The 13,011-nt window shown below is 43.4% G+C and overlaps 1 protein-coding gene across 4 annotated transcripts in view; it reads right to left on the reverse strand.

The window, feature by feature from the left end:
• Positions 1-13,011, reverse strand: part of trip10a (thyroid hormone receptor interactor 10a) — a 159,786-nt gene that overhangs the window by 65,793 nt on the left and 80,982 nt on the right. For all 4 annotated transcript variants that reach the window (XM_060942586.1, XM_060942583.1, XM_060942584.1 and 1 more), the window contains 2 exons: positions 8,048-8,104; positions 7,574-7,721 (listed from right to left, as the gene is read on the reverse strand). In XM_060942586.1, the coding sequence (XP_060798569.1) occupies positions 7,574-7,681 (108 nt within the window). In that variant the 5' untranslated portion in view covers positions 7,682-7,721; positions 8,048-8,104. The remainder of the gene's footprint in view (positions 1-7,573; positions 7,722-8,047; positions 8,105-13,011) is intronic.

Here is a 13,011-nt window from a genome sequence, read left to right on the forward strand (position 1 = left end):
GTGACCAGACGTCCTGGTTTCTAACAGTGAACGCAAACTATTGTGACTTTGGTCACAGTCTCTAGTTTCAAATAAAATAATTATGCATTAATTGTACCCATCTCCTTCAAGTTAAGGACGAGCAGGTGTTACATACAGGTACATAACGTTCGACCGGAACAGGGCTTTTTCTTGTGGCCGAGTGTCACTAGGTTACTACGTTATGTCTCCTGTAGTAAGCGTATATAATAAACATGAAGTCATTTGGACTATTAGGTGCTTTCCGAGCAAACAGTTCTAGGGACTTTATGAGAGGAGAGGAATTATCCACTGGGGAGCTCCCTGAGAACTACAAACTTTCAAGGGCTTTTTTTCTGGTTTCATTTGCACCAGCAGCTGAAATGATATAAGCCGGCTTGCTAGCGTGTAGTGAAGATTTTTATATTTTGCTTAGACACATGAAAATGGTGCTGCATTTCAAGCCTGGACTTCACTGTTGGGCCACCTGGCCATTTTTTCTTCTTCCATTTTTTCACACAAACATTAAGAGCTGTTGTCTGTGAATATTCTCACTCATCCAGGTCAGAGTAACCTGAAGAAAACTGATTCAAATGCAACTGGACTTTGAAGTCTTTGAAGCTGTTTCACTCCTCATCCAAGAGGCTTCATCAGTTCACTTCATCAGCTTGTCTGACGAGACTAAACTAGGAGTCATTCTCAAGCCCACTGATATGGTTTCTTCTGTGCTCCAGGGTGTGATAAAGGCTACATCCACACGACAACGACATTTAAAAAAATAAATAAATATCGCGTCCACATGGGCAACGGATCAGTAAAATATCAGGTCCATATGGCAACGCAACGCTTGCTGAAAACGATGCAATACACATGCCACACCTCTAGGGGCGCTGTAAGACGGTCCCATCGGAGACACCACAACAATAGAAGTAGTAAGGACGCATGCGCATAAACTATTATGCGCGAGACTTCATATTAGCCACAAAGTCAGAAAAATCTGTTCGTAAAATTACGTTATAATGACCAAATACAATGAAAAGTATTTTTCCAGTCTCACCTGTGAAAGGTAATCCCATGTGATCTCGTTTGGACGGTAAACCTGTTGGTACAGTTAAACGCAGCACATGAATGAGGCATCTTTATTCTCCGCTTTGCCCCATCCAATATGGTGGCGAGGATGACGCATGATTCTACGCGGAAGGCGGCGTCTTTAATGGTCCGGAATAAATTGAATGCTACACGTTGATGGATTAATTTGCTCTTCTACGCCCTTTTTGAGGAATGTATTGTCGGACTTAAACCAACATCTGAAGAGGTGAGATCGCTCCTTTTTTTCCCTATTTTTGCTGGCGGGATTGACTCTCTCTCTCTCTCTCTCTCTCACTTTGCACCATTACACAATAAATATTCACAGTGAAAATATTTTGTAAGCGCGTTTCATGAACCAAGTTATAGGATTTGTTGACAACTCGCATCGAGTTCGTTACACTTCTACCCGGCGTGAAGCACATGTGGTTGTGACGTCATCGTAAACAAATCCATTCTACTCATCCAGACGACTTCGCAACGGCAACGTTGCCAGATCTTTCCACTCTGGAACCCGTTCTCAAAAAGATTGCGTTTTGAGAACGGGTTCCAGAGTGGAAAGATCTGGCAACGGCGCCGTTGCGAAGTCGTCTGGATGAGTAGAACGGATTTGTTTACGATGACGTCACAACCACATGTGCTTCACGCCGGGTAGAAGTGTAACGAACTCGATGCGAGTTGTCAACAAATCCTATAACTTGGTTCATGAAACGCGCTTACAAAATATTTTCACTGTGAATATTTATTGTGTAATGGTGCAAAGTGAGAGAGAGAGAGAGAGAGAGAGAGTCAATCCCGCCAGCAAAAATAGGGAAAAAAAGGAGCGATCTCACCTCTTCAGATGTTGGTTTAAGTCCGACAATACATTCCTCAAAAAGGGCGTAGAAGAGCAAATTAATCCATCAACGTGTAGCATTCAATTTATTCCGGACCATTAAAGACGCCGTCTTCCGCGTAGAATCATACGTCATCCTCGCCGCCATATTGGATGGGGCAAAGCGGAGAATAAAGATTAGCTGCGTTTAACTGTACCAACAGGTTTGCCGTCCAAACGAGATCACATGGGATTACCTTTCACAGGTGAGACTGGAAAAATACTTTTCATTGTATTTGGTCATTATAACGTTATTTTACGAACAGATTTTCCTGACTTTGTGGCTAATATGAAGTCTCGCGCATAATAGTTTATGTGCATGCGTCCTTACTTCTTCTCTTGTTCTGGTGTCTCCGAAGGGACCGTCTTACAGCGCCCCTAGAGGTGCGGCATGTGTATTGCATCGTTTTCAGCAAGCGTTGCGTTGCCATATGGACCTGATATTTTACTGATCGTTGCCCATTTGGACGCGATATATTTTTAAATAACATCTCGTTGCCGTTGTCGTGTGGATGTAGCCTTAGCCCATGTTTACATTAGACCGTATCAGCGGATCATCAGATTAACGTTTTTAAAACGATTAGTGTGCACACAGCAACACCAGTACATGATTTGCGTGCACACAGCAATACCAATACACGGATACGCTCGGCTCCGCAGGCATCCTGCGCTCCAAATCACTCCGCCCTGAACAGCAAGTGCCCTCTGGAGGGTGCGCACTCCAGCCCTGCGCAGCTCACAGAGCGCGTGAGTGAACAAGCTGTGATTCAGGACTGAGCCGCTGTGTGTGATCCCAGCGCATATCACTTACCACTTGCAAGTGGAAGGATGGCAAGCCTAAAGACAATCATAACTACACAATGGGCAGTATTTGCATCAGTATTTGCAGTATTTTCATACTTTTATACTCTTTAATGAAAGGTGATACAAGGCGGAAGTCCGCGCCGTTTTTCAGCAGTCGCGTCACATGACCAACGCCAGCAAATCAGGAAGGTGGATGTCACAGTGACGTTGTCCAATGAGACGCCAGCTAGAGCTCAGCACAGCGTATCCGCGTATTCTGAATGTTTACACAGCACCGGACCAGACACGATCTGGATTGAATACGTGGACGCTGGCGGATTCCCGTTTCCAGGCGGTTTAATGTAAACGGACAGTGCATCCGCGAAGAAAACGAGACAGATACGGTCTAATGTAAACGTAGCCTTATGGCCCTTTTCCACTACCCTTTTTCAGCTCACTTCAGCTCACTTCAGCCCGACACGGCTCGCGTTTCGACTACCAAAAACCAGCACGACTCAGCTCGTTTCAGCCCTGCTTAGCCCCTAAAACTCGCACGGTTTTGGAGTGGGGCTGAAGCGAGCCAAACCGAGCCGAGTGAGGCTGGGGGCGTGAGCAGACACTCCCCTGTGCACTGATTGGTGAGGAGGAGTGTCCTCACATGCCCACACACGCCCCGCGAGCGCGCTGGGATCTGTAAACACCGCAAACCCGGAAGAAGAATAATTATGAATTACGAGAATTTCTGAAGCCTTATGCGCCTCGCCTCATCTATACGCTCTTGCCAGTATCTGTTGGCGTTGTCGGTGACAACAAGCCACAGCACCAAGACCAGCAACACTAACGACTCCATGTCCTCCATTTTTATTGTTTACTATTCGGGTCGTGAGACTACCGCTTAAAAGATCACTGATGTCACTGTTTGCGCTGCTTAACGACATCACGTGACATCCACCCACTTTCGCTAACTCCACCCAATGTGTCCACCCACTTCCAGCCAGCACGGTTCAGCGCGGTTGTAGTCGAAATGCAACTCCAACAGCCCCGCTCAGCTCGACTCAGCACGGCACGGCTCAGCCCAACTCAGCCGCGTTTGTAGTAGAAAAGCAGCAATAGACTCCAAGAACAACAGTTGTTCACAAATGGCCTCATGGGACTCCAACAACTCTAACGACCCCAAACGACTGTCGTTGCAACAGAATGGAGCCTGAACAAAATGTGACTCCAAAGACCATCACACCCTGGAGCACGAAACAATCAGTACGTTTACATGCACGTCCAAATCGAGCTACTGTCGGTAATCGAGCAAAGGGTCCCAGCAGGGGTGCCAGAGAAATCCAATCCTACATGCACAAGTGAAATCGGGCTATTGTGCAAGGTGCATTGTGCACCCGAGCCACACGTGACGCTACACACCCCATCGTGTTGGTACACTTCCGGTTGTCGTCATGAAGAGCTATAGTGTTGCCAGATACTGCTGACGTATTCCAGCCCAAAACATGTTCAAATCCGCTAAAATGCACTTAAAACCCCCCCAAGCTTATAAATTTCCTTCTGCTTAACTCTGACAAGACTGAAGTACTTGTACTCGGACCACATGCAGCTAGAAGCAAGTTTTCTGATTACACAGTGACTCTGGATGGCCTTTCTGTTTCTTCACGTGCAGCAGTAAAAGACCTCGGAGTGATTATTGACCCCAGTCTTTCATTCGAAACTCACATTAATAACATCACCCAGATACCCTTCTTTCATCTCAGAAATATTGCCAAGATAAGAAATTTAATGTCACTACATGACACGGAAAAACTAGTCCATGCTTTCGTTACCTCCAGGTTGGATTATTGTAATGCCTTACTGTCTGGATGTTCCAATAAGTGCATAAACAAGCTCCAGTTAGTTCAAAATGCAGCAGCAAGAGTCCTTACTAGAACTAGAAAATAGGACCACATCACGCCTGTCTTATCCACACTGCATTGGCTCCCAATCAAATTTCGTATTGATTATAAAATACTACTATTGACCTTTAAAGCACTAAATGGTCTCGCACCACAGTACCTGAGTGAACTTCTGGTCCTCTATGACCCGCCACGCCTACTTAGATCAAAAGGTGCAGGCTATCTGCTGGTACCTCGTATAGTGAAGGCTACATCAGGGGGCAGAGCCTTTTCTTACAAAGCCCCACAGTTATGGAACAGCCTTCCAAGTAGTGTTCGGGAATCAGACACAGTCTCAGCATTTAAGTCTAGGCTGAAAACATATCTGTTTAGTCAAGCCTTTTGTTAATGGTGTTTGAGGTAAAGGAGTAGATCTGGAGGGTCCTCAGACAGAGAGTGTTTTGGTAAACTGGGATGTATGGATGCTGTCAGTCCCCACTCGCTTGCTCACTCGAGTTTGTTGATGGTGTAGTGGTTGTCTGCTTTATGTCCCGGGACTCCCTCATGCCTGTGTTACCTTCTGGCTCTCCCCTTTTAGTTATGCTGTCATAGTTAGTTTTGCCGGAGTCCCTGCTTGTACTCAGTGCAATATGTATACTGTTCCTACTTATTCAGGTGACATTGGGCATACCTAACCACCTGTGTTTTCTTTCCCTCCCCCCCCACCCCAAATCTGTCCCTCTGAGTTACATGGAGTCAACAGGAAATCTTTTGGTGGAGACGGTGGGGACCTCGACTGGCTATCGTAGCCTGCAGGGAATCGGCCGTCAGACATTCTGTCGCATGTCCCAGACCCGGTGAAATGTAACTGAATTGTCTTGGCCAGGCCTAAGGGTCCCATCTGCATCTCATCATTGCTGAGGAGTGTGCTCCCATCACCCAATCAAGCATCCAGTCAGAGCAGGTCATGATATATTTTTTACCATATTAACATGCCATTGTGTGTTATGCCTGATGTAAAGACTCTCGTCTCTGCGAGCCTACCACACAGATTTAATACTTGTCATTTTTAGGGCATACCTAACAACGTGTTTTCTTTCTCTCTCTCCCCCCCCATCTGTCCCTCTGAGTTACATGTTGATCCTGGGATTGAGATGCTGGCCTCTTCTGCCCCTCGGACCTGCTTGATCCATCCTGGTGCCCTGTGTCTGGTCGGAGTTTTATCGCACCGCTCCTGTGAAGGACGGCCCCATGAGGACAGTTGAGGGTTATACCTGTTAAAACTGTTAATATTATAGTCAGGCTGTCTGTTGTTGCCCAAATGAGGATGGGTTCCCTTTTGAGTCTGGTTCCTCTCGAGGTTTCCTCCTCATGTCGTCTGAGGGAGTTTTTCCTTGCCACCGTCGCCACAGGCTTGCTCATTGGGGATAGATTAGGGATAAAATTAGCTCATGTTTTAAGTCGGTCAAATTCTGTAAAGCTGCTTTGCGACAATGTTTATTGTTAAAAGCGCTGTACAAATAAACTTGAAACTTGAATCTGGCAACAGGCAGTTCCGTGTTCAAGCTGTTAGGCTTGCTCTAACAGACTGTATGGCTACAAACTGTCCGGCGCAGACCACTGTTTTGTAAGACAACTTATTTTGCACAATAATATTTTTCTAAAGTCCATTTTTTGCTTACAAAAAAAAAATTTTTTTTTGCTTACAATTTAACTTGTGTCTTAATAAACACACAAAAAGTTCAATTGTTTTGTTTTTATTGACATTCTTCAGATGTTGGACATATATTTGAGTGTGTATATACACACACACAAATACAATGACTTGTTTATGTACACAATTCACAGCTATGCAACAGCTGTACAGATGTATTTGGTGATACAGTAAGTGAGCTAAATTTTAACAGTGCAAACAATGCCACAAAAAGAAAAGATTCATGCCGTTGTCATGATTCGTTGTCATGCCGACCGAGGCTGTTGTGTTTCCCTTGTGGTCTCGTCACTCGTCACTTCCGGAAGGGGCAGTGCTGAAGTAAGTAGCTCGAATACGTAGCTCAATAGGGTTACATGCACTAAGTAGCTCGGCAGAAATCGCATAATCTAGGTCGTGTAGCTCGATTCCGAGAAATCAAGTTCGGTTCAATTTCAGCCGAATTAAGGTGTATACATGGCATTTTGAACTTCGATTTCAGTCGAGCAACGGCAGAAATTCGATTCTCTCTATGTGCATGTAAACGCACTGAGTGACATCAGTGGCCTTGATAACGACTCCACAGAGATTAAATACCTGGTCAGACTAACCCAGTCTAGTCAGACAAGCTGAAGCAGTAAACTAATGAAGCCTCTTGGATGAGAGGTGAAACGTCTTCAAAGACTTAAAACCAAGTCCAGTTGCATTTGATTCAATTTTCTTGTGATTAAGAGCTGTTGCTGATAAGGCTAATGTTCGACAGATTTTTTTTAAAACGGGAATTGCCGATGCCACAGTGGCTTGTATTCGACCAATCAACACACACTTATGTCCCTCATGGTTCCTCTTATCCTGGGAGAGTACTTACCCTGAAGTACGAGCTAATCCCTTACAATGGCCTTCTAAGAACTATGAGTGTTCTCAGTTCCTGCAGTGTGGACGCAAAAAAGGGGAACTTCGTCCAACTTTTCTACCAACCATGAAACGTTCCTCTGGTCTGAAAGCACCTAATGTGTTGGAAGTGCCAACTTTAGGAGGACGTATTTCTGTGGTATTCCTTTTCACTGTCTGTGCCAAGTCACACTTCAATCATTCATTTTAAAGGAATCGGATAATCATAGTTTGGTAGAACATGCTGAAGTGGCACGAACTGGCCAAAGATTTCTTTTCGACACTTCAAACTACGATAATCCATGCGCCACCCTTCCAAACTACTGCTGCCTTTATATTAAGCATGGCCCAGTTATCGCTCTCTCTCGCTCCCTCTCTTACCGCCTTGCGCTCCAGTTTGAGCTCCTGCAGGTACTTGGTGAGCTCAATACAGATGTTCATCATCATGTTCTCAGCAACCAGCTCCCTCTGTCCTGCATAGTCATTCATCTCGTTAAGAACGTCCAGGAAAGCCTGGTGGTTTGAGAACCTACAAGATGAGGCAAGAGAAAGATGAGGCGAAAGATAACCGAATGCAGAGCCAGATTTTATCTCAGGTCTGAAAACACCACATTTTCATCTACAACTTTGTTTCCCAGAGATGGCCTATTAAGAGCACGGCACTGCTACGCAGCTGTTTCTGTTGGATCGTTAGCATGAAGGACGAGGTCATTCAGACCCCACAGTTCCTCCTGTTCACTTAAGGCACAAAATGAACCACTATGCCCAAACCAGTTATTACAGCCAAGGGCATCAATTTGTTTACGTCAATGATCTTTTTTTTTTTTTTAAGGAACCCTTCCTGAAAACCATTACCTGCATTCCTGCTCCTCCTTGCTGCCTCGTTTAGGGCTGTACTTCTTTGTGAGATTCCTGTAAAGATAATGAGCAAGATCATTACGGCTGATGGAAGTGGATAACTTTCATTTCCAGTCAAAAACAAGCACTGATATTAATAATACAGTAATGACACTGCAACCTTGGCACCAAACGAACACATTCATTACCTGATGTTTATTTTCATAACAAACCTGTTGAACCTGTTCTATATGCCCTGAAACTGAGCTTGCTTTGAAAATTTGCTGGAAAATTAGTTGCCAGGAATTTGTTTTCTCAAAATTAATAAAATGTGCGTTTCAAAGGATTGCATCAGCTATGAAAAATGGAGAGATAAATCACTGAGCGTCAGCAGAGGGGATAGAACCTGGAATCTCCTGGTGGAAGTAGGCTGCAGGGGCTTCCCAGGGCAAATCACTCTGGAGGGCACTCGGAGCTCTTGGGGTGAGAGGCACTGATTGAAGACACCTCCAGGCGGGCTGAGAAGGAATGGCCAATGGCACAACCAGGTTGGCAGAAGAGAGGGAGGACAGAGCTGAGTGATTAGTAGGTTTGAGAGTCAGAAGGGGTGGTTCCAGGACGCTGGTTCTGCTGTTGAGCCCCTCTGAGGTGTCGTGGGTCAAATTGATGAAAACACCAGTGAGGGGGTGCCCACTTGAAAACCTTGTGAAGGCTCAAAGGTCTGAGTCATAAAGCGAAGTCCTCCATGGAGGCGAGCAGAGGGAGCGTTCTTAAGCCAGCCGCCTCAAATGAGGTGCAGGAGGAAACCCCCTGCCAGGAGAGGCGGCAGCAAGGAAACCTCGCATGAAGACAAACTTTGATTTAAAATCATCACTAAAGCAGCATCATTAACTCCTTGAACTGTGCCAGTGAATATACTGGTGATGTCATTCTTGAAAAAAAAAAAAAAAAAACTTTCACTCTACTTTACTGCATTTGTAGGCTTGTATGAAAGGTTAAACACAAACTCTTCATTCAGCGATATCCAAATCGACAACCCCATTTCCAAAAAAGTTGGGATGCCGTGTAAACCGAAAAACAACGTGATAATTAGTAAATCATGGAAACCCTATATTTCACTGAATAGTACAAAGACAACATATCAAATGTTGAAACTGAGAAATTTTGTTTTGTTGAAAAATATATGCCCATTTTGAATTTGATGCCAGCAACAGGTTTCCAAAAAAAAAAAAGTTAGGACAGGAACATGTTTTCCACAACTTGCATCACCTCTACTTTTAACAAACACTATTTGGGAACTGAGAACAACTGACGTAGTTTTGAAAGTGAAATATTGTTCCATTCTTGTCCGAGATACCATTTCAGTTTCTCAGCAGTTTGGGATCTCCTTTTGTCATATTTTCACCAAATGCTTTCAATAGGAGACAGGTCTGGATTGCAGGCAGGCCAGTTTAGCACCTGGACTCTTACAGTTGAAATACATGCATAATTTGGTTCAGCATTATCTTAATGAAATAAGTGAGACCTTCCCTGGAAAAAAAAATGTCATCTGGATGACAGCATATTGCTCTTAAACATGTATATATCCTTCAGCATTAATGCTGCCTTCCCAGATGTACAAGTCACCTATACCATGTGCACTAATGCCCCCTCATACCATCACAGATGCTGGCTTTTGAACTGTGCACTGATAAGCCGGATGGTCCCTCTCCTCTTTAGCCTGGAGGACGTGGTGTCCATGATTTCTAAAAAGAATTTCTACTTTTGATTCGTCAGACCTCGGGACAAAACTTTCCACTTCGCCTCAGTCCATCGTAAAAGAGCTCGGGTCAAGAGAAGGTGGCGGTGTTTCTGGATATTGTTTACATCTGGTTTTAACTTGCATTTGTGGAAACAGTAATGAACTGTTTTCACAGACAATGGTTTTCTGAAGTGTTCCTGAGCCCATACAGTGATTTCCACTATAGACACGTCTGTTTTTAAAGCAGCGTCTCCTGAGGGCCTGAAGATCACAGGCATCCAGTGTCCGTTTTCAGCCTTGTCTCTTGCATACGGAGATTTCTCCAGATTCTCTGAATCTTTTACTGATCTTATGTACCATAGATGTGATCCCCAAATTCTTTGCAGTTTTACATTGAGGAATGTTGTTCTTAAATTGTTGCACTGTTTGCCCACGCAGTCTTTCACAGAGCGGTGAACCCCTCCCCATCTTTACTTCTGAGAGACTCCGCCTCTCTGGGATGCTATTTTTATACCCAAATCATGTTACTGACCTGTTACCAATTAACCTAATTTGTTAGTATCTTTAAACACCACAATTTTCCAGTCTTTTGTTGCCCCGTCCCAACTTTTTAAAACATGTTCCTGGTATTAAACTCAAACTGAGCATAGATTTTATATATATTTCATTCAGTTTCAACGTTTGATATATTGTCCTTGTACTATTTTCAGTGAAATATAGGGTTTCTGTGATTTGAAAAATCAATCACATCCTGTTTTTATTTACAGTTCCCAACTTTTCTTGGAAACAGGGTTGTACTTTAATAAATTACAGTTTATTGGTCTCTGTACAGCAAAATGATATAACTAAATATTGATCGCCTCAATTTCAAATAATTTAAAAGGTCGGCGATTTTGGCAGAGGTCAGCTGAAGACAGCTTCGTCTAAATGTCTACGTGTGACCTGTGCTTCACCACCTTAAAGTTAGTTCAAGAGGAAGAGCTTTCTGAATTAACATATGCAACTGATAAGCAAGTAGATTTGCTTCATTGTGCTGATTAGTGTTATTCATGATTTCGTATACAACCCCGATTCCAAAAAAGTTGGGACAAAGTACAAATTGTAAATAACGGAATGCAATGATGTGGAAGTTTCAAAATTCCATATTTTATTCAGAATAGAACACAGATGACATATCAAATGTTTAAACTGAGAAAATGTATCATTTAAAGAGAAAAATTAGGTGATTTTAAATTTCATAACAACAACACATCTCAAAAAAGTTGGGACAAGGCCATGTTTACCACTGTGAGACATCCCCTTTTCTCTTTACAACAGTCTGTAAACGTCTGGGGACTGAGGAGACAAGTTGCTCAAGTTTAGGGATAGGAATGTTAACCCATTCTTGTCTAATGTAGGATTCTAGTTGCTTAACTGTCTTGGGTCTTTTTTGTCGTATCTTCCGTTTTATGATGCGCCAAATGTTTTCTATGGGTGAAAGATCTGGACTGCAGGCTGGCCAGTTCAGTACCCGGACCCTTCTTCTACGCAGCCATGATGCTGTAATTGATGCAGTATGTGGTTTGGCATTGTCATGTTGGAAAATGCAAGGTCTTCCCTGAAAGAGACATCGTCTGGATGGGAGCATATGTTGCTCTAGAACCTGGATATACCTTTCAGCATTGATGGTGTCTTTCCACATGTGTAAGCTGCCCATGCCACACGCACTAATGCAACCCCATACCATCAGAGATGCAGGCTTCTGACCTGAGCGCTGATAACAACTTGGGGCGTCCTTCTCCTCTTTAGTCCGAATGACACGGCGTCCCTGATTTCCATAAAGAACTTCAAATTTTGATTCGTCTGACCACAGAACAGTTTTCCACTTTGCCACAGTCCATTTTAAATGAGCCTTGGCCCAGAGAAGACGTCTGCGCTTCTGGATCATGTTTAGATATGGCTTCTTCTTTGAACTAGAGTTTTTGCTGGCAATGGCGGATGGCACGATGAATTGTGTTCACAGATAATGTTCTCTGGAAATATTCCTGAGCCCATTTTGTGATTTCCAATACAGAAGCATGCCTGTATGTGATGCAGTGCCATCTAAGGGCCCGAAGATCACGGGCACCCAGTATGGTTTTCCAGCCTTGACCCTTACGCACAGAGATTCTTCCAGATTCTCTGAATCTTTTGATGATATTATGCACTGTAGATGATGATATGTTCAAACTCTTTGCAATTTTACACTGTCAAACTCCTTTCTGATATTGCTCCACCATTTGTCGGTGCAGAATTAGGGGGATTGGTGATCCTCTTCCCATCTTTACTTCTGAGAGCCGCTGCCACTCCAAGATGCTCTTTTTATACCCAGTCATGTTAATGACCTATTGCCAATTGACCTAATGAGTTGCAATTTGGTCCTCCAGCTGTTCCTTTTTCGTACCTTTAACTTTTCCAGCCTCTTATTGCCCCTGTCCCAACTTTGAGATGTGTTGCTCTCATGAAATTTCAAATGAGCCAATATTTGGCATGAAATTTCAAAATGTCTCACTTTCGACATTTGATATGTTGTCTATGTCCTATTGTGAATAGGATATCAGTTTTTGAGATTTGTAAATTATTGCATTCCGTTTTTATTTACAATTTGTACTTTGTCCCGACTTTTTTGGAATCGGGGTTGTACATGCTGCATTCCAATAAAATGTCGTAACTACAAGGTGAAACTCCTCATGAAACTGATTGAGAAGATGCCAAGGGTGTGAAAAACTTCATCAGGAAGACCTAAGAATTAACAATTGTTAATTGTTTAAGAATTTTCTTGGCCACTACATAATTCCAGTATGAAGTAGAACACTCCAGACCTGCACTTGTATGAAAACAATGCACTATGGAGGGTAGGTGCACTCGGCTCACACGAGGTTTCCTGTGTTAGGTTCTTTTTAAAGCACTGTGACTTTTACAAAGCACTTACAACCGAGACTCCCTTTCTAAATGTTAAATAAATGTCTCCTAACAAACCTCACCACAAACAGTTATAGGTTTTACGTTGTTAAATGACACTTGTTTTTTGAATCTGTATTATTAGGCTTAAATTATGTTGAGCGCCTGTTGCACCCAGCCAAATAAGTAAGTATGCATGTCCTGTAATTATAGAAATAAGGTATTAGAACCAGTCCATTAACCTTACAGGCAGGACTACTCTCCGAATTGAGCTTCCCCCCCACAAAAACAATGCACACAGCAGGCGTGCATGCGTCACATT

This window comes from Neoarius graeffei, chromosome 16 (assembly GCF_027579695.1).
Source record: "Neoarius graeffei isolate fNeoGra1 chromosome 16, fNeoGra1.pri, whole genome shotgun sequence".
NCBI lineage: Eukaryota > Metazoa > Chordata > Actinopteri > Siluriformes > Ariidae > Neoarius > Neoarius graeffei.